General features: G+C 36.8%; 1 protein-coding gene across 1 annotated transcript in view; it reads left to right on the top strand.

Annotated features, from left to right (window-relative positions):
• RANBP9 (RAN binding protein 9) overlaps positions 1-26,267 on the top strand; it is an 89,643-nt gene that overhangs the window by 40,130 nt on the left and 23,246 nt on the right. The window contains exons 3-5 of the mRNA XM_082847753.1: positions 12,867-12,919; positions 13,824-13,991; positions 18,021-18,043. Coding sequence (XP_082703879.1) covers positions 12,867-12,919; positions 13,824-13,991; positions 18,021-18,043 — 244 coding nt within the window. The remainder of the gene's footprint in view (positions 1-12,866; positions 12,920-13,823; positions 13,992-18,020; positions 18,044-26,267) is intronic.

Here is a 26,267-nt window from a genome sequence, read left to right on the forward strand (position 1 = left end):
ATAAGTTTTGGTGTATTGTGTTTTCATTCTCATTCATTTCTAAGTGTTTAAAAATTTCCCCTATTATTTCTTTTTTTGTATTGGTTTTTTAGGAGCATGTTTAGTATCCATATATTTGTGTACATTCCAAATTTCCTTCTGTTTGTGATTTCTAACTTGATTTTCTTGTAGTTGGAGAGTATACCATGTATGGTTTCAATTTTTTTTTAATTTATTGAGGCTTGTTTTATGGCCTAATATGTCTTGGAAAATCTGTGTGCACTTGAGGAGCATGTGTATTCTACGATGGTTGGTGGAGTGTTGTGTAAACGACTGTTGGTTCTGGTTGATTTATAGTTATGTTCAAGTTTTACATTTCTTATTCATTTTCTATCAGTTGTTGCATCCATTATTGAAAGTAGGTTATTGAAGTCTCCAACCATTATCATGAATTGTGTATTTCTCCCTAATTCTGTGGGTTTTTGCTTTAAATATTTTAGGGCTCTGTTGTTAGGTTCATATTTGTATATAATTTTTATGTCTTCTTGATGTATTGACCCTTTTTATCATAATAAATATATTGTTTTGTTTCTAGTAACAAATTTTGTCTTAAAGTCTATTTTGTCTGATGCAAGTATAACTATTTCAGCTCTCATTTGATTACTGTTTGCATAGTATTTCTTTTTCCTTCCTTTTAATTTCAACCTATTTGTGTGTTCAAATCTGAAATGTCTCTGTAGACAACATCTCTTTGGATCTTTAAAAAAAGAAAATGTGTTCTGTGAGTCTCTGCCTTTGAATGATTTTATCCATTTGCAGTTATTGCAATTACTGATAAGGGAGGACTTATGTCTGCTATTTTGGTCTCATGTCTTTTTGTTTTCCTGTTCTTCTGTTGCTTTCTTTTGTTTGAAGTAGACTTTTTAGTGTACCTTTTAATAATTTTATTGTGGTTTCTTTTCTGTAGTTTTTGAGTTATTTTTTTAATGGTTGCTCTGGAGGATTACTCATATAATATCCTAACTCAAAACAATATAAATTGGATTAATATCAACTTAATTCCAACAGTGTGTTAAACCTAGCTTCATAATATTTTCATTGTCTCCCCTCTTCTTTTTGCTATTATTGTCATAAATTATACCTTTATACAGTTTAGGCCGAGAGAGTTATAATTATTGCTTTATGTCTTTTAAGTTAGATAGGAGAAGAAAAGAGTTACAAAGAAAAATACACTTACACTGCCTTTTATGCTTACCTATGCAGTTATCTTTACTGATGTTCTTTATTTCTTTGTATACATTTGAGTAACTGACTAGTTTCTTTTCCACCTTATTTCTTTTTTTTCCCACCTTATTTCTTATAGCACAGGTCTGCTAGTGACAGATTCTCTGTTTTTGTTATTTAGGAGCGTCTTAATTTCTCTTTTGAAATATAGTTTTAGTGGATATAGAATTCTTGGTTTATAGTTTTTTTTTCTTTCAGCAGTTGCAGTATACTATCCCACTGCGTTCAGGCTTCCATGGTTTCTCATGAGAAGTCTGTTGTTGACCTATCTGGGTTACATAGTTATATAAAGCAATAATAGTAACTTGCTTTTGTGGAGTTTGTGACATATAATGAAGCAAAACATGACCACAGTATCAGAACATGTGGGAAGAGGTAAAAAGGTTTTTAAAAGTTGTGTGTTGCATTGCCAGCATTTGATAAATATACTAATTCAATCAAGAATATGACATATTAAAGGTGCAGTTTTTTAAACTTATGTGGTACTCATTAATGCAATGCCAAAATATATAGCAAAAAGCTAACAAAGGTCATAAAATACAAAGAGCACAGAAAAGGACAAAGCGAGAGAACAGGTAGGACGAATAATAAGTTAGTAAACTTTAATCTATCTATAATAAGGAATTAAGCTAAACTAGTCCTCTTAGTATCTGTTCTTTGATATTTGGCACACTATTATTAACAATGCTAATAATGTATAATTTGAAATTATTTGTATTGATATATTGATCTAAAAAAACTTCATGTCCATTTCCCTTTTTAAACACAAGAAGTCCTCTACATATGAATGAGTTCCATTCCGAGAGTGCATTTGTAAGTCCAGTTTGTTCATAAGTCCAACAAAGTTAGCCTAGGTACCCAACTAGCACAGTCGGCTATATAGTAGCATACTGTAATAGGTTTATAGTACTTTTCACACAAATAATACATAAAAAACAAAAAATAAAACGTTTTTAATCCTACAGTACAGTACCTTGAAAAGTACAGTAGTACAGTACAACAGCTGGCACACAGGGGCTGTCATCGAGTGAACAGGCAAGAAGAGTTACTGACTGGAGGAGGGAGAGGAGGTGGGAGACGGTAGAGCTGAAGGATCGTCAGCAGTAGGAGGCGGAGGGCAAGCTGCCATTTCACTCATGCCTGACGTCGATGACACAGGTTCTGGTTCCTTGCTGGATTCAATTTTATCTACCCTTTTGAAAAATGATCCAGTGATGTCTAGGTAGTAGCTCTTTTTTTCTCATCATGGATGACACAGTAGCACTTGATTACATTCTGAACGGCTGCTTCGTGAACAGTACTTTCGTGTACTGTTCTGTGTTTGGGTCCTGTGCCTCAAAAACTAACAGTGCCTCCTCAAATAAAGAAAACCCTCTTGCCGTTTCCTGCATCGTGAATCTCTTCGGTTTTTCAGTTACTTTTTCTTCCTCTTGTCTCTCTTCGTCCTTTCTCTGGGCCTCCAGTTCCATCAGGTCTTCATTAGTCAACTCCTTGTGTTGCACAGCAAGGAGTTCAGTGAAGTCGTCCTCTTGCAGATCTAGCTCCAGCTTCTTGCTGAGGGCCACTTGGTCTTCTTGCTGGAGACCTCTTTGGACTCCTCATCCACCTTCTCAAATCCACGAAAATTGTGAACACACTGCTGGCAAAGGTTCTTCCAAATCCCGTTCAGGGTGATGGCCATAACCTCACGCCAAGCAAAGTCAGTGTTTTTATGGCCTTGTAGATGTTCTAGTCCTTCCAGAATTGTCACAGGGTTGTTCCTGATTCGTCACTTGCCTTTACTGTCTGATGAAAAGTGTGACGTAAATAATATTTCCTGAAAGTCGCTATAACTCCCTGGTCCATAGGTTGGATGAGGGACACAGTATTCAGTGGCAGATGCACTACTTTGACATTGGGATGAAAGTTGTCCCATGAATGGGAGAGTGGCCCGGAGCACTGTGGAGCAGCAAAAGAATGTTTAATGGGACGTCCTTCTTCAAGCAGTATTTCTCTACCTCTGGGCTAAAGTGGTGGAAAAACCAGTCCTGGAAAATGGCTTTGTAACACAGGCTTTGGGGTTACTCTTCCACACAACAGGAAGAGAGAGCCCCTGGCTATGTTTTTAAGGGCTCTTGGGTTCTCTGAATGATAAACCAAGAGAGGCTTCAGCTTCATATCACCGGAAGCATTGCCACCAAACAGCTGAGTTAGCCTAACCTTTGCTGCTTTATATATAACCTGGCATCAACTTTTCCTTCCTCCTTACTGATGTAACTTCAGTCTGGCATCCTCTTCCAGTACAGTCCTATCTCATTTACATTAAAAACCTGCTCGGGTAAATACGAGCCTTCATCAATAATTTCTTGAAGTGTTTCAGGAAATTCCTGGGCAGCTACCGTATCTGCCCTTGCTGCCTCACCACTTACTTTTACATTGCGAAGGTTGGTTCTAGCCTTGAACCAGTGAAACCAGCAATGGCTGGCATTAAAAGATGTGCCCTCTGATTCTTTGCCGTGTTTCTTCTTCAAGTCTTCATAAAGGCTTCTGGCTTTCTCTTGAATCAGCATTAAGCTGAGCACCTCGACACATGCTGATCCTGCATCCACACAAGTTTCTCCATCTCCTCCATCACTTTCCCACACTTCTTCAATATTATTGTTGACACCATCGGCACAGCAGACTTCACATGTTCCATGATCTTGTCCTTATTCTTCAGAATTGTGCTGATGGTCGGACGATTCATGTTATAAGAACGAGTGATGTCTCCCATCTTTTCGCCTCTTTCCACTCTCTCAATTGTTTTCACTTTTGTTTCCATTGTTCTCACTTGGCACTTCTTAGCAGTACCAGCTACGTCACCGCTGCTTTTACGCTTGCTTGCGGACATCCTGGGCTTGAAATGAAGGTCCTGTGCTCTGTACAGTACTGTACAGTAAAGTACCAAAAGCACTACCACTCATAGAGGATGCACTCACATGACAACGTACACCAGACACATGAACTAACTTATGTGACTGGACATGCGAATGCACGTTGGCATCTTTGAAAGTTCGCAACTTGAAGGTTCATGTGTAGGGGACTTACTGCACATAATACCACAGTAAGTTTCTTGTCCGTCAATTCTTTCCACTCCCTCACTGCTACTGAATTTGAGTGTGTTTTTATATGTCATGCAACACCTCAAGCATCTACCAGCTTTCTTGGTTCACTGTTCGTTGGGAGCCACACCCATCCACATCTGGTGTTGCATATTTCCCCTGTCAACTCCTTCCACCACTTCACAATAACTCACAAGCTGCAGCCCTGCTTCACCTACTTCCCCAAGTAAACTTGAGGTCTTTTTCAGTGTAAGGTACTATATTTATTGTAGTATTTATGTATTTCTTGACAATTCAACATGTGTAAAACCATTTTTATTGAATTTTGGTGGTTTTTTTTAGATTCTTATATTTTTAAAAATATGTTACTAATGAAGTTTATGACTGTTTTGCTCTTAACCCCACTTCCCCCATAAACTCTGTGGTTTTTATTGCATCATGTTGTATAGTGCAGTGATTTTAAGGAACTCAAATGTCATGCTATGGTAGAACTGACTGTAATTGCTCTATCCCATATGTGCCCATTACTTTGTCCACCCAATGATCCATCTTATTTTTTGATGCATTTCAAAATAAGTAGACTTACCTCCTAATTACTACACCATGCATATCACTAAGTAGAATTTGATACTTGCTTATTGTTCTTTTTTTAATCATCATAAAAGTTACATACAGTGAAGTCTGAAGTGTACCATTTGATGAGTTTTGCAGATGCATACACCTGTGAAATGCAAGCTCCCATCAAAACATAGAACTGGACCATCATCCTTAGAAGTGTTCCCTCATACTCTTTCCCGGTTAGGCCCTGTCCTCACCCTCTCAGAGGTGACTGTTATTTTCATTTTGTCCGTTCGGAACTTCATATACAGGCATACCTTAGAGAAATTGCAGGTTCAGTTTCAGATCGCCACAATAAATCAAATGCAACAAGAAAGTGAGTCACATGAATTTTTTGGTTTCCCAGTGCATATAAATTATGTTTACATTATACTGTAGTCTGTTAATTGTGCAATAGCATTATGTCAGAAAAAGTATTTACATTAAATACTTTACTACTAAAAAATGCTACTAATAATGAAAAAGTTTGAAATATTATAAAGAATTACCAAAATGTGACAGAGACACGCAGTGAGCAAGTGCTGTTGGAAAATTGGTGCTGATACACTTGCTGCATGCAGGGCTGCCGCAGACCTTCACTTTGTAAACAAACACAGCATCTGTGAAGCTCAATAAAATGAGGTATGTCTGTAAAGAGAATCATATAAGAAATCTTAGTAAGATTTCTTTGATTCACGGTAACATCTTTTGGATCATCCATGTTGTGTATATCGGTAATTCATTTTCCATTTTATTTCTGAGTAGAACATACCACAGTCTGTGTATCCGTTCATTTGTTGATAGATACCCAGACTGTTTCAGTTTTTCCTCCATTGTGAAGAGCTCTTATGAACGTATTTGTACAAGTCTCTAGGTGCACATAGTGCCTTCATTTATCTTTTGAGTGGAATTGCTGGGTCTTGGGATAAGTACATGTTCGGTCTTTTGAGACACTGCCAGCCATAGTTCCAAAGGAGTTGTCCCGTTTTACATTCCCACTAACAGTGTATGAAAGCTCTCACTGTGCCAAGTCTGTGGCAGTACTGGTGTGGCCAGTCTTACATTTTAACCGTTCTGCTGGGTGCATGGTGGTATCTCAGTGTGGTTCTAATTTGTGTTTCTCTAGTGACTGACTAATGCTGTGTAGCAGTTTCATGTGCTTCTTGGTTATTTGCAGTATTGTTTTGTGAAGTGTCTATTCAGATCTTTTGTCCATTTATAAAAATTGGATAGTCTTATGTCTTTTGAGCAGAAGATTTTAATTTTGCTGATGTCTGATTTATGAATTTGTTATTTTATGGTTCTTGCTTTCTGTGTCCTGATAGGTATTTGCTTTATCCCAAAGTCATTAAGACATTTTTACGTGTTTTTTTTTTTTAGAAGCTTTATAGTTTTAACTTTCGTGTTTAGGACTATGATCCGTCTTCAGTTGAGTTTTATATATTGTGTGAGGTAGAGATTAATGTTTACTTTTCCAAATGGGTATCAGTTCTATCACCGTTTGTTAGAAAAACTTTCCTTACTCTTTTGGATTGTTTTGGCACCCTTGTAAAATATTAAATGATTGTATAAGTGTGGATCTCTTTTTGAGCTCTTTTTGAATCCATTCCATTGATTTATTTGTTGATCCTTAATTCTGGTACCATACTGTCTTGCTTACTCAGGTTTATGGTAAATCTTGAGGTCAGATGGTGTAAGTCCTACATCTGTATTCTTTTTCAAACTTTCTTTGGATATTTTAGATCCTGTTTATTTCTGTATAAACGTTAGAATCAGCCTTTCAGTTTTTACAAAAACCTCCTAGCGTGAGTATAATATGGATTACATTGACTCTAGAGATCAGTTTGGAGAGAATTGCAGCCTTAATAGTATTGAGTCTTCTAGTCCATAAATGTGATATATCTCTCCATTTATTTACATCTTCTTTAATTCCCCCGGTCAGTGTTTGGTAATTTTCAGCAGAGAAATTCTTCATGTCTTTTTTTCAGTTCTTAAAATGTTTTATGCTTTCTAATGCTATTGTAGACATAATTGTTTTTTAACTTTTATCTTCTTAGTGTTTACTGCCAGTATATACAAATACAATAGATTTTTTTATACAATAACTTTATATCCTGCAGCCATGTTAAATTCACTTATTCTGATTATTTTATGTTTTTTTAAGATTATCTCTTGTTAAATTAATGTTATCTACAAGTAAAGTCAGATTTATTTCATCCTTTTTTTCCCCAAAATAGGATGTTTTTATTAGATGAATATATTTATATGTCTGTATTCAGCTTTAACAATAAGATGTGTTGGGACTTCCCTGGTGGCGCGGTGGTTGAGAATCCGCCTGCCAATTCAGGGGACACGGGTTCGATCCCTGGCCCAGGAAGATCCCACATGCCTTGGAGCAACTAAGCCCATGCGCCACAACAACTGAGCCTGCGCTCTAGAGCTCGTGAGCCACAACTACTGAGCCCGCACACTGCAACTACTGACACCCACGTGCTCTAGGGCCCGTGCTACGCAATAAGAGAAGCCACTGCAATGAGAAGCCCGCGCACCGCAAGGAAGAGTAGCCCCCACTTGCCATGGTTAGAGAAAGCCCGTGCACAGCAACGAAGACCCAACGCAGCCCAATAAATAAATAAATAAGCAAGCTATGTTAAACTCTAAAAATATGTCATACCATTACTTCGTGAGATTTTTTTTAAATCAAACTAATCATTCATTCATTTATTCATTCCTTCAAAACTCTGCATTGAGCACCTTCTATGTGCCAGGCCTCCACTGGGCACAGAGAATAAAATGCTAACAGTCACAGTAACACAGTTCTTGTTATAAATTTGGCACATCTCTGAGTTCCTTGCATTTGCAAATATACTTAGCCCGCACAACAAGCCAGTGAGGTAGGTTCCGTTATTATCAGCACATTGTTCAGATGAGTAACTTGCCCAATAAGTTCTGCCACTTATTAGCTGTGTGACATTGGACAAGTTATTTCTTCCTTTTTTATTTATGCCTTTTATTTCTCTTTATTGCCTTATTGAAATGCTTAGGGTTTTCAGTACAGTGTTGAATAGAAATGGTGAGAGCTGGCATTCTTACCTTGTTCTTGATCTTACGGGAATAGCTTTCAATATTTCACTATTACGAATGCTAGCTGTAGGTTTTTTGTAAATGTAGGTTGGTGAAGTTCCCTCGTATTTCTGGTTTGCTGAGAGTTTTTATTGTGAATAGGTGTTGAATTTTGTCAAATGTTTTTCTACAGCTAATTAAATGATCATAAGAGTTTTCTCCTAATTTGATAAAATATATTGATTGGTGTTTTGAATGTTAAACCAGTGTTGTGTTCCTGGATTAATACCACCTGGTCTTGATATATTATCATTTTGATATATTGCTAGAATTCTGTCTTAATTTACCTGTTGGCTTTTTAACTAATATCTCTGTAGTTTTTTAGTGGCTACTCTAAAGATTTTAGTATATATCCCTATTTTCATAACTTACTAAGAATTAATGTTTTACTATTTCACATAAAATACAGAAACTTGCAACCGTATAGGTCCATTTACTGCCTCTTCCTGTACTTTTTGCTGTAGTTACCCATATGTATTACATCTACTTATCTTATCAACTGGGCAATACATGTTATTTTTGCTTTAAGGAGTCATACATGTTTTTAAGGAAATCAAGAGTGAAAACAGTCTTTTATTATGTACCCATGTGTGTGCCATTTGCAGTGCTCTTCTTTCCTTCCTGAAAATCGAGGTATCTATCTGATGTATCTGTATATGTTATATCTGGTATACCTTTATATATATATATATATATATCTGATTCCTTTCAGTTTGGCAGATTTACTTTAGTATTTTTCTTAGTGCAGGTCTACTGGCAACACATTCTTTTTCTCTTATCTGAGAAATATTTTTATTTCGCTTTCATTCTTGAAGGATATTTCCTTAATATAACACCCTGTGTTGGCATGGGTTCCCCTTCCCCTTTTCTGCTCTTGTGAATGTTTTGTTCAGCCATCTTCTGGCCTCTTCGTATTTTCTTCTGAGAAGTCAGGAGATATTCAGCTTAGCGCTCCTGTTGAAAGTAATACATCATGTTTTTCTGGCTGCTTTCAGTATTTTCTCTTCATTCTTAGTTTTTAGCTCTTTGGCTGTGATTTGTGCCTATGTGTGCTTTTCTTTGTACTTAACCTGCTGAGGTTTCTATGCTTTTTAAATGTGTAAATTTTTTTCTTTTACCCAATTTGGGGAATTTTTCTCAGTTTTTTTGTTCCATTCTCTTTCTCCTTGTGGGAGTTCGGTTACATTTATGTTAGACATTTTGCTACTGCCCAAGGGACTCTCTTTTTATTCCATCAGTATTTTTTCTCTGTTCTTCAGATCAGTTCTGTCATTGTTTACTTACTCATTTTGCTATTTCCAGTGTGCCATTAGGTACATTAGTAAATACTTATTTCAAATATATTTCAGCTCCAGAATCTCTTGTGTGTGTGTGTGTGTGTGATACGCGGGCCTCTCACTGTTGTGGCCTCTCCCGTTGCGGAGCACAGGCTCCCGACGCGCAGGCTCAGCGGCCATGGCTCACGGGCCCAGCCGCTCCACGGCATGCGGGATCTTCCCGTACCGGGGCACGAACCCATGTCCCCTGCATCGACAGGCGGACTTTCAACCACTGCGCCACCAGGGAAGCCCCAGAATTTCATTTTTTTATTGTTTCTTTTTCTTTGTTGAAATTTCCTATTTCATTCATTACAAGCATATTTCCCTTTACATCCCTAAGCATAGTAACAGCAGCTGCCTTAAATACTTTAGCTTTAATTCCAATGACTTGAGGCTCTCCCGGTCATTGTCTTGTTTGTCTTTTCTCTTGAATATGGGTCATGTTTTACTATATCTTTATATGTCAAGTAATTTTGAATTGTATTCTAGCACATTATAACTGGATTATAGATTTTTTAAATTCTTGATAGAGTTTTTTTCAGTAATTAATTTTAATTACATTTCATCATTTTCTTTTCTAGTTGTCATTTCTTTGTCCCATGCATTCCTTCTGTTTTCACTTGTCTTCCTGCTAAAGTCTGTTCTCAAATAGTTCTTTTGTGAACACTTGTGGATAGTAAAGTGTTAGCTTTCTTATGCCATAAAATATCTTATTTTGCCCTCATTCTTGGATGATGCTTTACCTGGGAATTAAGTTCTAGGTTGACAGTTCTTTACTTTCAGTACTTCGTGCCATTGTTTACAGTCATCACCTGTTGCTGGGGAGAAGTCAGCTGTCATTTTAATCGTCATTCCTTCTGAGGTAATCTGCCTTTCTTTTTGGAAGCTTTTAGGATTTTGTTTGCATTGATAGTCTGTGATGTGTTTTTATCTTTCTCTGTTTGTGGTGTGCACTTTCAACTTACCAACGTATTTTTCAGTTGAGTTGTGGAAAATCACTAGCTAAATTATCTCAGTAAATATTGGTGCTCCACTGTATATTTTAGTGATGGTGATTCCTTTTTTTCTTTCACATAATCCTAAATGTATTAAAAAAACTTTTTTGTCATACTCTCCATTGTTTGATGTCATCTAGAATGAATTCATGTTCCAGTTGTGTATTTTGTTGGTCTTATATATATATTTGGTATATTTTAGAATTTTGTTTTTGTGGCCTCATTTTAATTAGAAAGTTTAACATTTTTCTCCATTTTGTTTATCTATCTAGTTCTATACTTATTCCCTTTATTATACTTTATAGTTGCTTTCTAACTCCTGGGTCCCCAATCTAAAACCAGGCCTACATTAGAGTTTCCAGGTTCTTTCTTCAAAGTGGTATTGGGAGTATTGCAGATTCAATAACAAATCCATTCAGTAACTTTGTTCAGGTCTTAAGAGGCTATTCCTTCCCCCTTCCCTTCAACTAGGCAGCAATGTCAAATGAATTTTAACCAAGGCAGCAGGTGGTATCAGTGTTTTCTTCCCCTTCAGGAGGGGAAGCCTATTCCAGTTGTTGGCTTTAAGCAGTGAGCATAGCTAATGATCCCCTTGTGGAGCCTTTTTAGTCTTTGTTTCCTCAGGAGAAACTCCTACCCATTAATGGGTGCTCAAGGACGCAGAGCTTTGCAGGGCCAGAGCACAGTTTTGTGTTTCTTCTCAAAGATTATCTTGTGACTTACTACTTTTTAAAAAAATAAGTAATTACATTGTATACTGTATTTGGAACAAAGGGGCTGAGTCAAAATACCAACTTATATGAGTCTTGACTAGACATCCAAAATGCTGTTTCTTAATGTTTTGTTATTCTTGTGTCACTTGACTCTTACTTTTATTAGTAATATTGCACTTGTGAATTCCATTTTCTGAGTTTTAATATCTAGTAGGACAAACACTAAGTTTTTTTTTTAATTTTGTCTTGATCAAAATTCTGTTTTTACATATGAACTTTTAAAATCACTTTCTCTAGTTTTAAATATTCATTTGGAGTATATCGTGAATCTCATTACATGTATATATTCATTTTAGAAAGATTGCTATTTTTATGCTGTCAAGTTATCCAGATACCTAAAATACTCATTTATTTACCACTTTTAAGATATCATTCTGGAGCTTTACTTGAGCTCTTTACTCTTGTTTTATAATTTCTGTAGTTATTATGACTGATATGTCTATATATTCCACTTCCTTTCTCTAGCTGGTTATTACTAGAAAAGAAGTTAAAATGTTTTTCTTAAATTCAGTCATTTTTCCAAAATAACTAGTTAATTCTAAAAGCTTTTAGTATGTTCCATAGTTTCCTATGTATATAATCAGAGCAACTACAATTAAGATAATTTTATGTCTTGTAATATTTATACTGGTTATTTAGTTCTCTTATTAAGCTTCCTATTTTCTTATTTCTTAAACTAAAACCTTCAAAACAATGTTTAACAGTTGTTGGCATCTCTATGTTCCTGATTTTAATGGAAATGACTTCAGTGTCTCACTGTTGAATGCCTTGCTTGCTGTATTAGATTTGGAAAAAGGTGTGTTATATTTAAGTAGTTTCCTTTTATTTTTATTTGAGTTTTTATTAGGAGTGGTAGCTGAAATTTGTCAGATACCATTTTAAATCATGATACAATCACCGACAATTAGCCTTCTAACAAATGGATTCAGTTTGCTTTTTTATTTAGTTTTTCTTTTTTTGCGTCGATACTTACAAATATATTTCTTTATGCTTTCCCCCTTTTGAACTGTCTTTATCAGTTTTTATTAATATCTTATAAGCTTTTAAAATAAATTGCATACCCTAATAATTACCTTTTCCTCTTGTATTTCTTTTGTGGAGATAATTTTGTTCTAGTGTTTCATAAATTAATAATTGAGTCTCATATTTAAGTCCATATTATCAATTTGCCAAAATACTTTTGGAAAACGAATATATAGATACCCCATAGCATATACTTTTTAGTATAATTCTGTTAAGTATTTCAGATGTTTTTATATGAATTGGATATCTTTTCAGTATGTCTCCATGTCTTTGTGTGTGTATGTGTGTGGAACTAGATTTTTACTGTATCCTTTTGAAAACACATTTGTTTCTTATTTAGTATTTCGTTTTTCTTCCACAAGTCCCTCTATACTTTTTGTTAGAAGTCTTAATTCTAAATATTTGTGTAGATACGTTGGAAAGATTTTTATAGTTTTTAGAGTATTTAAGTATTAATAATACTTTGGGTATATTTATGAATGATTGCTATAGGAATTTGCTGTGAATCTGGATTTTATTGTTGCTTAATATTGCCCTTTTTGCTATTTCATGAATTCTAGTAACTTTTTTGTAGCTACCCTGTGAGTTTCATCTTGGGCTTGGTTCAATAATGTTTGAGAGTGTTTGGTAATTTATACATATATGACTATAATAACCAGCTTTTCTTCCTTCCTTCCTTTTTTTTTTAAACAGTTACATGGGAATTGGTCTTTCTGCTCAAGGTGTGAACATGAATAGACTACCAGGTACACTTGTAATTGAATTACAGTACAGTCTTATGGCTAACTCTGGCTAAAAATGTCAAGTAATAACTTGGAGATAGTTAAGTACATTAATCTTCTATATTTTTAATCACTTATGAGTTCAAAGTCAAGCTGAATGGTTTTAATAAATTTTATGCTATTTAGCAAAACATAACAAGTATACCATGCATTGTTTTGTTTTGTTTTGTTTTGCTTGTTTTTGTTTTGTTTGTTGGTATTTTTAACTTCCAGTACATAGTCATATCAACTACTTTAAATGTTTTAATGTGGTTGGTTCTGTTTCCTACCCAACACATTCCTAGGTTTTAAACCATTTTTAGTTGTTTTAATATTCTGGGAATGTAGGCTGATATTAAAAGTAAACTAAGAAAGGTGTGAATTGAGGTAGAACTGTTTCCTAAAACCATTAATCATATGGAAGTGATTCTTCGATTATATTTTCTGTTATTCTATTTACTAATGTTAAAAATTAACCTTGGAGGAAATTTTTTGAAAATTGAAAGAAAAATCTTTTGTTATATTAAAGTGTGTGTGTGTGTGTGCTTAAACCAAATCAAAGCAAAATTCCTTTGGTCTATTAGCAAAGGAAATATGCATGGAAAATGTGTCTTGCTATGTTTGTTTGCGTTTTCTGATAGGAGTCCTCTCTGTTTAAGATATATTTTAGCATTCCGTGTGGTGGATTTATTTTCCTTAATGTGGTAAGCAGTGTTTTATATAGAAGTTATGTACTGTAATTGTTGAGAATTTAAATGTACTTTTGGGAATTTTATCTTTGTACTATCTGTTGTACTATTCTTGCTTAGCTTGTTATAATCTTAGTGAATAGCTCTAGTATAGAGTAACCTTACTTTTCACTGTAAATATACTGGAACTTTCTCTTTAGGCTGGGATAAACATTCATATGGTTATCATGGTGATGATGGACATTCATTTTGTTCTTCTGGAACGGGACAACCTTATGGACCAACTTTTACGACTGGTGATGTCATTGGCTGTTGTGTTAACCTTATCAACAATACCTGCTTCTACACCAAGAATGGACATAGTTTAGGTACTAAGATAATGAATTGCATGTTAAATAACCAGATGTTATGATTATTGTACTTACATCATGGTAGTAATATTTTTGTGTAATTCTCCTTTATGAGTAGTTGCCTCTGGAAATTATTTCTTTGCTCCTTCTAGGTAGAAGCTGAGGAAATGGTGACAATTTAAATCCGAAGTATAATGGACACATATTCAACTAAAAACCCTTATTTTTTACAATGAAGGCCACATTGTATCACATATATAGGACTAACTAGAAATAACCTCGTACTCAGATATTTATTCTAGTAGTAGAAATGCTAATTGTTTTCTGCTTTGCTTTGAATAAAGCCTGTCCCAGTATGATCCAGTTCTCTAGGGTAACAGTTGCTTAGAAGAAAGAGCTGTCAGTTTTTAGTATAGTACGGGGGTAATGACAAAGTGAGAAAAAGCTTGATGCCCCCAACCAAATGAAGGGTGTTGACATACTGAAAAATCAGGCCTGCTAACAAAGGTTGATAAAGGATGGTGACTACAAGTCAGTTCTGCAAAAGTGAGCAGAATTAAATGAGCAAATAACAGCAAAACTTGTAAAAGACAGGTGGCAAATAAGTAGATTAATGAAAACATGAGGAAATCTATCCATTGTAAGACTAATAGGAAATCAGGGGTTTTAGTTGAATGTGCATAATACTTCAGATTTTAAATTGTGTATAATTGTTATGCTCCCTTTTCTTAGAAGTTGCTTGTTTTTGTTTTGTATTAAAGAAAGTATAAAGGATAGCAAAACTGATGCTTTAAAAGTAAAAAAGTTTCACATTATTTTACTGTTTGAAACATCCTTGATTTATGGCAAATTATTTCTGTTGAAGTAAAGTGAAAAAAGGCAAAAACTAAGTAACTCCAGAAGGCAGAAAATTCAGTTTGCTTATTAATAGTATTTAAAAAGTAAGCTGCAGATAGTATGCTTAGACATACGGTAAATGTTCTTGAATATAATACAAAAACTATTCTGTAATTTCATAGTAGAAGATTCTAAATTTTTGGCTACATTGGTAATAGTCTTTTTTTTTTTTTTAATGTCTCAACATACTCCTTATATAAAGTTACTGTCTTCTTCATATTTACATTCAGCTTAAAACTTTTCCTTCTGATTATTAATATTGATTCTGAAGTCCTGTGCTATCTAATTTAAAGGCTGTCACAAAGATTCTTACATTCTTTTTGGTGCAAGAATGTTGATAAGGGTCGCCATGCAGATTATATGTATTTGTGATTTGATTGCTGTGGCAAACTGGTTTCCAGAAGGATACAGGCATTGTAGTGTATTTGTTGTTAGTGCTCAGCTCTGACTTACCAGAGCAGTTCACTGGCATAGTCTTCGTTGGCTTGGCTGCTTAAGATATTTGCGATCTTAAAGTAAACCAGGAGAAATCTGCTTTTAGGTATGACCTTCAAAAATGCAAAAGGTGACATTTTTAAAACCAAAATCAATCTTTTTACAGTTTTCAAACTTTATTTCAGAGAAGAAATTTTATTTTAGGAGATGAGAAGATCATAGGTGATGTGATATTATTTTTTTCCTGTTAGATTTTCACAAGTATTTACCTTGAAATTTTCTTTTGAGCAAGGAAGCCGTTTTTAAAATGTGAGATGCTGTTTAAGAAAAGGGTGCCTAATGATAGGATCACATTCTAGAATTAAGTCACTTTGAAATATTTGGCATTATTCATTCATAAATTTAGTAAATATTTATTAAGCACATACAGAGGCAGTATAACAGTGGTCAGTATGGGTTCTTTAGTTGCCTGAGTTTATCTCCTGGTTTGGCTGTGTGACCTTATGCAAGTTACTTAACATTTCTGTGCCTCAGATCATAAAATCAGATCACTATATTACCTACCTTATTAAAGTTGTTAGAGCAAGCCAAAGTGATGCATGTGAAGTTCTCAAGTGATTGCCCGACACATAGTGAGTACTCACTAAAGGTTATTTATTATCGTTGGCCAGGTGCTGGGGGTGCAGTGGTAAAACATTGGTGAGCAGAAAGTGTTCCACTGGAACAGAGGCCAGCAAGCTGTGGTGGCCCATGGGCCAAATCGGTCTCCTCTCTGTTTTCTAAGTAAAGTTTCATTGGAACACAGCTACACCCATTCATTTATGTACTGTATAAGGCTGCTTTCCTGCTACTGTAGCAGAATTGAGTAGTTGAAACAGAGACCACATGGCCTAGAGAGCAGAAAATATTTACTTGCTGGCCCTTTATAGAGTAGTGTGCTTATCTCTGATCCAGATTCTAGCATCTAGAAGATAAGAAATTACTCAGTTATGCTTCCCTTGTATTTCCCAAAGTGGATAATTTCTGCCCCAAGGCTGATACATCTTTAGTTTCTGTCTCATGAAGGTTTTCAAAATATATATTTACTTACCATATAAAGAGAAATGGAAAGGTTTTTGAGAAAATAATTAAAGGAGAAACATTTCAGTATGCAAGTTAATTTACTTGAAATTTTAAAATTTTGTTTTATTGATTATCATTCATCAATTGAAGATAACTTTTCAAAAAGCCTCTTGATAATCAGATTAGGAAATAGGGGAAAATTATTTTCTGTGTAAAATTTAAATAATTACACAGCTTGTTAAAGTGCCGTCTTTGTGGTCTGAACATGCATAGGTTGTGGATGCTGTATTTGGCAATGTTCAAAAGTATTCATCTATAGAATTAAGTTGGGTTTTTCATTAGAGGTTTTGGTAAGTAAGGATTTCAGTAATTACCGACAGAAGGGAATTTTTGCTAAAACAATATGAATTTAGACAATCTTTATCAATAGACATTTTTGAGGAAAATAATTGATTAGACTGCTGTTTTATGAAAAATGGTAGAAATATGTATGGTCATATTTATTCTTGCTGCTTTCTGTGTTCTTTTTAGTTTTCTGAAATTTTTAGAATAAATTCTCATATTCGTTTGGCCCATAGTCAGTTTGCTTTCTACTTACTAATGAAGCTGAAGGTAATCCGAATGTTTTATGGAGGGTGGGGGGATCTCCAGCTTCGCTTTTCCTTTTGACAAGCTAACATGAGTTCAGTAGTTTTTAAAAGTCATAAAAACAGTACTTTAATTACAAAGCACTGTTTTTACTGTTTATTTAAAAACATATACAATAGAGATTTAGTCACTTTGCCTTTTAACTTTATTACTTTAATAAATAGAGTTAGATAGTTGTGTTTTCTGGTGATACAGCACAATTACAGAGCCATAGACTCTCAAGTGGGAGGAGACCTTAAAGATAATATAACAGGAGGGCCCTCCATTTTTAGAAGGCGATCGGCACCGCAGAGGCAGTGGTGCTGGCGTGGCTGTATTTTGTGTCAATGTGTGTTTACACTGGAAGAGCTTTGCTTAGCTGGCTCACCAACACTGCCCCTCCCATTCTTCTAGAGCTCAGTCTTTGTAAACCTATGAATGAGGTCCTGCAGAAATATTTGGTTTGCTTATTACCTTATTTTCAGCTAAGTAATATATTTGAATATTTGGAGGGAGATTACACCATCACTTTGGGATGTCAGTAGATGTATTCCGGTGATATTGCCATTGTGCAAGTGTATTTGGTACATGACTGTTGAAATTACTGTCACTGGACATTTAAGAGAAATTCTCAACTGTATAAATCTTTGTCCTTTGAAGGAGGAATTAAAATTTTTTGTCCGGAGTAAGAGCTCTGAGAATGTACTTTTATAAGATTTTTTTAGAGGAAACAAAAGTACTATATTTTCTATTCACTCCCCACCCCCATTTTTAACAGAAAATCTTTCCTTTCCCCTCAAAGTTATTTAAAAGATAAATATAGGTAAGGAAGATTAAATAGTAAGGTTGGATAAAGCAGCTTAGGTGTTAGTGAGAAAAAAATTAGTCTTATTATTTTATATTTAGCTTTTTAAGTTTTTTCTTCCTTTGCTATTTTCCCCCTTCTTTTTAGTTAGAAATTCAGCTTGTCGCCATACTCTGCCTTTAAGAAACAGCTTCTAATGCCACTTTTTTTTTTCTTTTTAGGTATTGCTTTCACTGACTTACCGGTAAGACATAATTTCTTGTAAAAGTAGTTTTGTATTTTTAATTAAAAGTATATAAGAACTAGTACTAATCATGTTTAAAATGCAGTCTTATTGGCAATTAAGTTTATATGCCATGCCATGCATAAGCTAGAGCTCCTTTCTCAAGCTACCGTTGGTCTGGACGGACCATCAGAAATTAACCTCCAAATTGCACTGGACACCATTGTCCAAGGGAACTTAGCTGTAGCTAAAAACTCAATGGGAAATGATTATTTAAAATACACTTTTTGGTGTCACTGTGGATTCATTCGAAATATGTCTCTGGTATTGCTGGACTTTTTAGTAAGTGGCTGTGCAACACTTCTAGTCATTCACTAATTCAGTGTATGTTGAGTGCCGCTGTGCTGCAGGTTCTGTGCCTGGGCTACACTGTTCAACAAAGCAGATAAAGGGCTCTGTCCCCTTGGAGTATTCAGGCTGAGCAACTTAGAGAATAAATAATGCATTAAAAATATTTTTAAAGGATTTAAATACTTTTTAAAGAAAAAGAAACAGTAGAGCTTGGGAATACCAAAGACAGAACACACGTGGTATAATTTGCTCACCTTTGTTCAAGGTAATTCTTGAGCAGAGACTTTTGAGGAAGTGAGGGCGTTAACTAAACGGATACAGAGAACAAGAATGTTCCAGGAAGAGGGAATAGTTAGGGGAATGGTACTAAGGCAGTAGCACATCTGGCATGTTTGAAGAATAACATGAAGGGAGGTAGAGAGACATGAAAGTAGGAGGTGAGTCAGATATGATGACAGGGAGGATGAGGAGATCATCTAGACCTTGAGGGACATTGTAAGAGCTTGGGCATTTACTCTGAATGAAATACAAAGACACTGCAGAGTGTTAGTTATTATGGTATACTGGGATGAAAAATAGACTGCAGGGGGAGGAAGGGTAGAAGCAAGCCGACATGTGAAGGGCTATTGCAGAAATTCAGGCGGGAGATGATGCTGACTCAGCATCACTAGAGATGTAAGAAGCAGTTTGATTCTACATACCTTATGCCCCAAATCTAAGGCTCTATCAGTGTAACATGCGTCATACGTAACCCTAAGGGCAGCGTGGTGGTGGTGGTGGAAACGAACAAACTAATAAACTATGATAAAGTGCTTTCGTATCATTTAGAATTTATATTTTATATTCACTGAATGATCTCTTCAGGTATTTAACTTTTTAATCAGTATCACATTACACACCTAAAAATGTTACAGTAAACGATATAAATTGATTAAAGTTTTCCCCAAACTTCTTCATGTTCAGAGTCCAACCTTTTAAAACACTTGTTCAGAGTTAATGTCTGTGGTTTTCTACATGATATTGTCTTCTCTGCCATTAAGAACATTTCTTAAGAGTTCTCCATTATGTCTCTGGCACTTTCTTCCAAGCTCCTGACCGCATTGTACAGGGTTTCATATGCTCACTTTCTTCATGTGACCAGAAGGTATTAACTAAAGGTTTTCTGACACAATAAGGACTCTGACATTCCTTTCGCAGTTGGTCCATAGTGGCTTGTTGACTAAAATGTCTTAGGAATTGCATTTATCCAGCTGTTTGACCAGGAAAAACAGTCAAGACTCAAGAGTTTTTGGTGAGTTCATCCTTCAGCAAATTCACATCTATGCAGGTGGTGACCACTGCTGCCTCATGACAGCTGCCGGAACAGACGTAAGGTGCCAGTGATTATAAGATATATTCCAGCTCTAGAAATGTTTTGAGAGAGATGACAGGAGACTCAAAGGCAGAGAATAGACACCCTATCTATAGGTTATTAATCTTCCTGAAGAAAAATCCTAGAAAAACCAGAAGAAATCCAAGTTATAATAGAAAACAAGCAAGGGAAAATTTGGAGTCTTACAGATCAGAATTGCTAATCAAGAGGTGTATTTGATAAGCAGTGATGGAAGAAGTGTTTATCTTTTTGAAAAAATATATAGTGTTAGGATTTTGTCTGTATACTACAGTAGGTTCCAAATGGATTAAAGAGTTAAATGATTGATAAATAAATAAGATTTTTTTAGAAATCTGAGAGCCAAGAGAATTTTCTGATGGATTGGATGTGAAAATGTAAGAAAGAGGATTTGACTTCAAGATTTTTGGCCTGAAGAGTCGAAAGAATGGAGATGCCACTTACTGATATGGAGAAGGCTGTATTTTAGCTGGAGCACTTTTTTGAGGGGGGGAATCTGGAGTTCATTTTGGATAAGTTAAGTGGACTTGTCAAGCATGCAGTTGGCTATACAAGCCTGGAATTCAAGAGAGTGATCTGGGCTGGAGATGAAAATTTGGGAGTCACTGGCATTTCAGTGTTTAAATTTAAAGTCATGAGACTGTTTGAAGTCAACAAGGGAGTATGTGCTTGTAGAGAAATGGAGCAAGGACTGAGTTCTGGGGCGTGCCATACTGGGGAGAAGAGAAGGAACCCGCACCAGGAAAGTGAGGAGCAGCGATCAGAGAGGTAGGAGGAAGACTAAGAGCTGGGTGTCCTCAAGAAGCCAACTGAAGAAAATATATCCAGAAGGAAGGAGAAATTAACTGTGCCAAATGCCACTGCAACATACCACGTAAGACAGGGCTGTTGATCAGTGGGTTTAGCAGAGTGGAGGTCACTGGTGACCTTGTCGAGAGAGTTTCAGCAGAGTGACGGAGAAGTCCTGACTGGGACAGGTTTGAGAGAGAATCGGAAGAGAGAAGCTATTATAGATTATGGACAGCTTTGGAGGATTTTGACCACAGTGAGGAGTAAAGAAGTGGGATGTGGTAGCTGGTGGTAGAATGGGGAACAGTAGGAGATTTTTTGTTAGATTCAGCAGGGTGTTTGCTGATGAGAACGATTCAGTAGCGAGAAACACAGTTGATGTTGTATACAGAGAGGAAAAGTAGCAATGATCGTACCCTCGACTGGACAAGGGAAGTGATCCAGTGTGTTAAGTGGAAAGGGGAGGCTTTAGAGAAGAGCGGCTGTGGTGGAGGGGCGGGGTGTAGGTGTGGGCGCAGGTAGGCAGGTTCATGTGGCTCAGTATTGTTGCAGGGGTTTTGCTAAGGCTCCATTCCGAATGGAGTTGGGTAAAGCAGGGATCCCCAAACCCTGGGCTGCGGACTGGTGGCGGGCCATGGCCTGTTGGGAACCAGGCCGCACAGCAGGAGGTGAGCGGCGGGCGATCGGTGAAGCTTCATCTGCCGTTGCCCACTGCTCCCCGTTGCTCCCCACCACTCCCCATCACTCCACACCGCTCCCCATCACTCCCCGTCGCTCCCCGTCACTCTCCATCGCTCCCCGTCACTCCCCATTGCTCCCTACCGCTCCCCATCACTCCCCGTCACTCTCCATCGCTCCCCGTCACTCTCCATCGCTCCCCGTCACTCCCCACTGCTCCCTACCGCTCCCTGTCACTCCCCATCGCTCCCCACTGCTCCCCGTCCCTCCCCACCGCTCCCTGTCGCTAACCATCGCTCCCCCTCACTCCCCAGCTCTCCCCATCGCTCCCCGTCACTCCCCATCGCTCCCCACTGCTCCCCGTCACTCCCCACTGCTCCCCACCGCTCCCCGTCACTCCCCACTGCTCCCCATCACTCCCCACCACTCCCCGTCACTCCCCATCGCTCCCCACTGCTCCCCATCACTCCCCATCGCTCCCCACCACTCCCCGTCACTCACAGTCGCTCCCTGTCACTCCCCATCGCTCCCCGTCACTCCCCACTGCTCCCCACCGCTCCCCGTCACTCCGCATCGCTCCCCACCGCTCCCCATCGCTCCCCACCACTCCCTGTCACTCGCCATCACTCCCCGTCACTCCCCACCGCTCGCCGTCACTCCCCACCGCTCCCCGTCACTCCCCATTGCTCCCCACCGCTCCCCATCACTCCCCACCACTCCCCGTCACTTGCCATCACTCCCCGTCACTCCCCATCTCTCCCTGTCACTCCCCACTGCTCCCTGTCACTGCCCTTTTTTTTTATGACTGTGAGATCTGGGATTTCCACATGTCGCTCCCCACCTCTCCCCATCGCTTGCATTACCGCCTGATCCCCGCCCCCCTCCAGTCTGTGAAAAAATTGTCTTCCACAAAACCAGTCCCTGGTGCCAGAAAGGTTGGGCACCGCTGCGTTAAAGGGCCTACGTAGCTGGTTTGCTTTTCCTTTCTTCCCCCTCTTTTTGTGGCACTGAGCAAGTAAAACCAACTTGTCAGTTAGCAGGTTTTGTTCCTCACTGATAGCTAGTGGGGGTCATTTGAAAAAGGCTTAGCTAGTTGTAGACATGTTGACTTTTTTTGGCGGTACGCGGGCCACTCACTGTTGTGGCCTCTCCCCTTGCGGAGCACAGGCTCAGTGGCCATGGCTCACGGGCCCAGCCTCTCCACGGCATGTGGGATCTTCCCGGACCGGGGCATGAACCCGTGTCCCCTGCACGTGTTCCCGCCACCAGGGAAGCCCGACATGTTGACTATTTTTGTGTTGCCTTCTGATTATTTTTTATCCTGCTTTAGAATCGCCAGTTCTATTTTTTGCCTTGTCTGTGATTAACCAAGGTTGTTACTCAGCTCTGTAGCAGTGGGTAAAGTGGTGGTTATGGTGGTAGTTGTAAGTTTTCTTTTAAGATACAGTGGTTCTGAGAGCTCTTTTGTTTTTTTATGACTGTGAGATCTGGGACTTTCACATGTAACATATCATTCTTCTACTTAAAAAGGAAAGAAGAAGTTAGTCTTTCTCTTAAAGGCAGCACCAAACAAGTGTTTCTATGTTGTGTACCTGTGATCCTTCACTAGCCAGTTGTAGCATTCAATCCCAGTGGACAGTATGTTCACAGAAAAAAAGTGTACCTATTACGGAACATAGGGTGCTTTACATCTCAGAAAACCTTAGATGTTTTTCAAAATGATCTTTCTTCCCCAGCTCACCTCACCAGTTTGAGAAATGTCCATGTATAAGCTGACTAATTCAGTTGGGATTAGATAAATTCTTTTGTTATAGAAGCTATTCACGTTTAACATGATGCTGCTTTCTAGTTCCTTGGCCTGATTTGAAATCTACCTTTTGTAGAAAGCATTATTTGCTTCAATTTTCTTTAGAAAAAAATCTTTTATATATAAAAGAACAAAACTGTGATATTGAGGATATAATTTTATTGTGTATACTTAGCTTTTGAATAGCATTTTTAGTAGCTGTCTTCATCTTTCATGGGTTAGTAGAAATGAGACCTATGTATTTTTCTGTTCTTTTCATAGAGACTTAAATTATTCTCACTTCTAATTCTACATAGACAGGAGTGCTTTTTTTTTTTTTAATTTAAAATCAGTTTCCCTGAAAACATTGTTTTACATATATCCATACTCTAGATAGATGCTACAGCGTGGATGCACCTTGAAAACATTATGCGAAGTGAAAGAAGCCGGACAGAAAAGACCACCTATTGTATAATTACATTGATATGAAATATCCAGAATAGGCAGATCTGTGGAGTCAGAAAGTAGATCAGTGGTTGGCAGTGGTTAGGAACTGGTGGTCTGCAGAGAGGGACTGCTAATAGGTATGGAGGTTTTTTCGGAGTGATGCAAATGTTGTAAAATTAGATGGTGATGGCTGCACAGCTCTGTGACTATACTAAGACCCATTGCATTGTTGTACTGTGCTTTTAGAAATCTATAATTTAGCAATTTAGAAGTCTATTATATTTTTAAAAATTTGTAGTTTAGTCAGTTAAGGGCTGTGTCCTTAATCTCTCCCTCAAGTTTTAAGGTTGAGTAAGTGGAATAAAAGGTACAGTTAGTTACTTTTCATTGAGCTTAAACTGACTTTGTCATTTTTAGTTTTTTATCGCTTTCTGATTACAGAAGGTAATATAGAGTGTTAGTCAAATGGTAAATATTTATAAATACAGGAATGTATAACAGAGAAGTTCCTTATAATCCCAGACTCTGTAGATACAATGATTGTGTTGAGTGTATACCCTTCTAGATCTGTTTTAAACTTACGTTAGCCAGTATCTCCATAATTAAATGTAGGATGGAAGAAGATGGGGTCATAGTTGAGGCACTATTCTATAGCTTGCTTTCTTCATTTAGTAATGTATCTTGGGCCTCTTTCTGTGTCAGTATACACATTTTTAACTCTTCTTTTTGCTTGTTTTTTATAATATCTTACTGTATGATGTACTACCACAATTTGAAGATGTACATTTTTGCATATTTTAACATTTATGATATGGGGTGCATCTTAGAATCCATGGCCTGTCAGAGTTTAATGGGCAGTGTTTTTGCTTAGACATAAAATAATGGTAAATCTTGTAGTTAGTGGGGTCTGAGCTTCAGTGATTGTGGTATATAATACCACCTGTGAATAGACATTCTTTTTAATTTTTTATGTGCTATTACAAATCATGCTGTGAGACATATATATTTGCACATGTTTGTTTTTCTGTGGGATTAATTTCTTACAAGTGAAATTGCCTTGTCAGTTTTAATAGATTTTGCTGAATTTCTTTCTTAAAAGGTTCTGTGGGTTCACATTGGTATGTACAGTGGATGAGAGGGCTTATTTTCCCAACGTTCATCAGCACTGGGTATTCTCAGTCTTTAAAATCTTAATCTGCTGTGCAAAAATATCTGTTTGTTTTAATTTGCATTTTAAAAAGTTCACTATGTCTCTTCATATTTTTATAATCTTATATTTCTTCAAATTGCCTATTGCCAATTAAATTTTTTTGAACTAGTAATCTTTGTCTTCCTATATTGTGAGAATATTTTTTAAATATTTGGAACATTGATGCTTATATGTGTGGCAGATTGTTTTCTATAAAGTCTAGTTTTCTTGACATAAGAGTCTTTGGCTTTATATATTTTTGTTTTAAAGTATGTCACAATTTTGTAATGGGGTTTCATGAAAAGAATACTGTGCTACGAGTAGAGAGCCATGAGTTTTTTCCTTTATGTGTGTCATTAACAAGCTGTGTGCTTTTGGAGACACCCCTTAAGCTCTTTAGGTCTCAGTTTTCTCATTGATGAAATGAGAAGTTGTAATAAGTATCTCACTTGTCTTCGGCTTAAAATTCTATTAACTTGCAAGTTTTGTTGATTGTTAAGAATCAGTACATTTGTTCAGTATCTTTGTGTGCATTGTGTTACCATTTATTTCCCTAATCCAGTGTGAATATATTTCTCAATATTTTGACACACTACTCCTTCTGTTTCTGGTTTTGGTTGCTTGGTTGGTCAGCTGATTTTAAAAACACCCTCTTAGCTTTTTGCAGTGAAATCTATCTAAGCACCTTATATGTACACATGAATTATACTCAATCTTTACCTAATTTTGTACTGAAAATACTTGTGATAACCATTAAAGCAAAGAGATAAGGCATAAATACAGAGACTGAAGATGAAGTAGGATTTGGAGTTACAGAAAGAAAAATTGAACTTAAGATTTGGTGTTAAATAAACCTGTGTTCTAATCCCACCTCTGCCATAGTGTAGAACAACTGTGAGCAAGTTAATTTACCCCTAATCCTCAGTTTCTGTATCTTTGTAATGCAAATAATAATAATTTAACAGGATAATTATGATTAAACCTGACCGTTTAGTAGACATTCAGTAACTTATTCTCCGTTTAGATGTAACAACTAGGGATAGAGCCAAAAGAAGGACTCCTGTATTTTTGTACAAAATTTTTGAAGCTATTAAACTTGATTGTTTTACCTCGAAATCTTGGAGTATATCTTGGAGTAAATGTATTTCTTCATGAATCTGAATATTTAAGTCCATCCTTTCCTTTTCTTGAAATGTGCGCGTTTTATTTTTACGTAAAGAATCTCTATTCTTAATGGCACTGTTTTGCTTATAATTAAGTTCTTATCACGATCCCTTAATAAAAGCATCCCAGATATACAGATAAGTGAAATTATAGAATAGTACGTGCCCAGTTAGGATGTACTTTCATAGTAACTAGCTTCACGTGCAGTTTCTAGAAATGCATCGCTTATATCATACATAGAAGGATAAACCTGCGTTATACTTGAGTCTCTACAGCTATTATATGACATATTCTTAAGAGCAAGAATGGTGTCTTCATTTATTAGAAGTATAATGCCACATGGTCTCTGAATAAATAAGTAGCTTAGGTTGCTGCGAATTTTTTTTGATGATTAGATTACAGGAAGTGATAGTTTTCATCCAGCATATAATGTATTTTAGATGATTTGCTG

Source organism: Leucopleurus acutus, assembly GCF_964270905.1.
Source record: "Leucopleurus acutus genome assembly, chromosome: 10".
In the NCBI taxonomy this organism is placed as follows: Eukaryota; Metazoa; Chordata; class Mammalia; order Artiodactyla; family Delphinidae; genus Leucopleurus; species Leucopleurus acutus.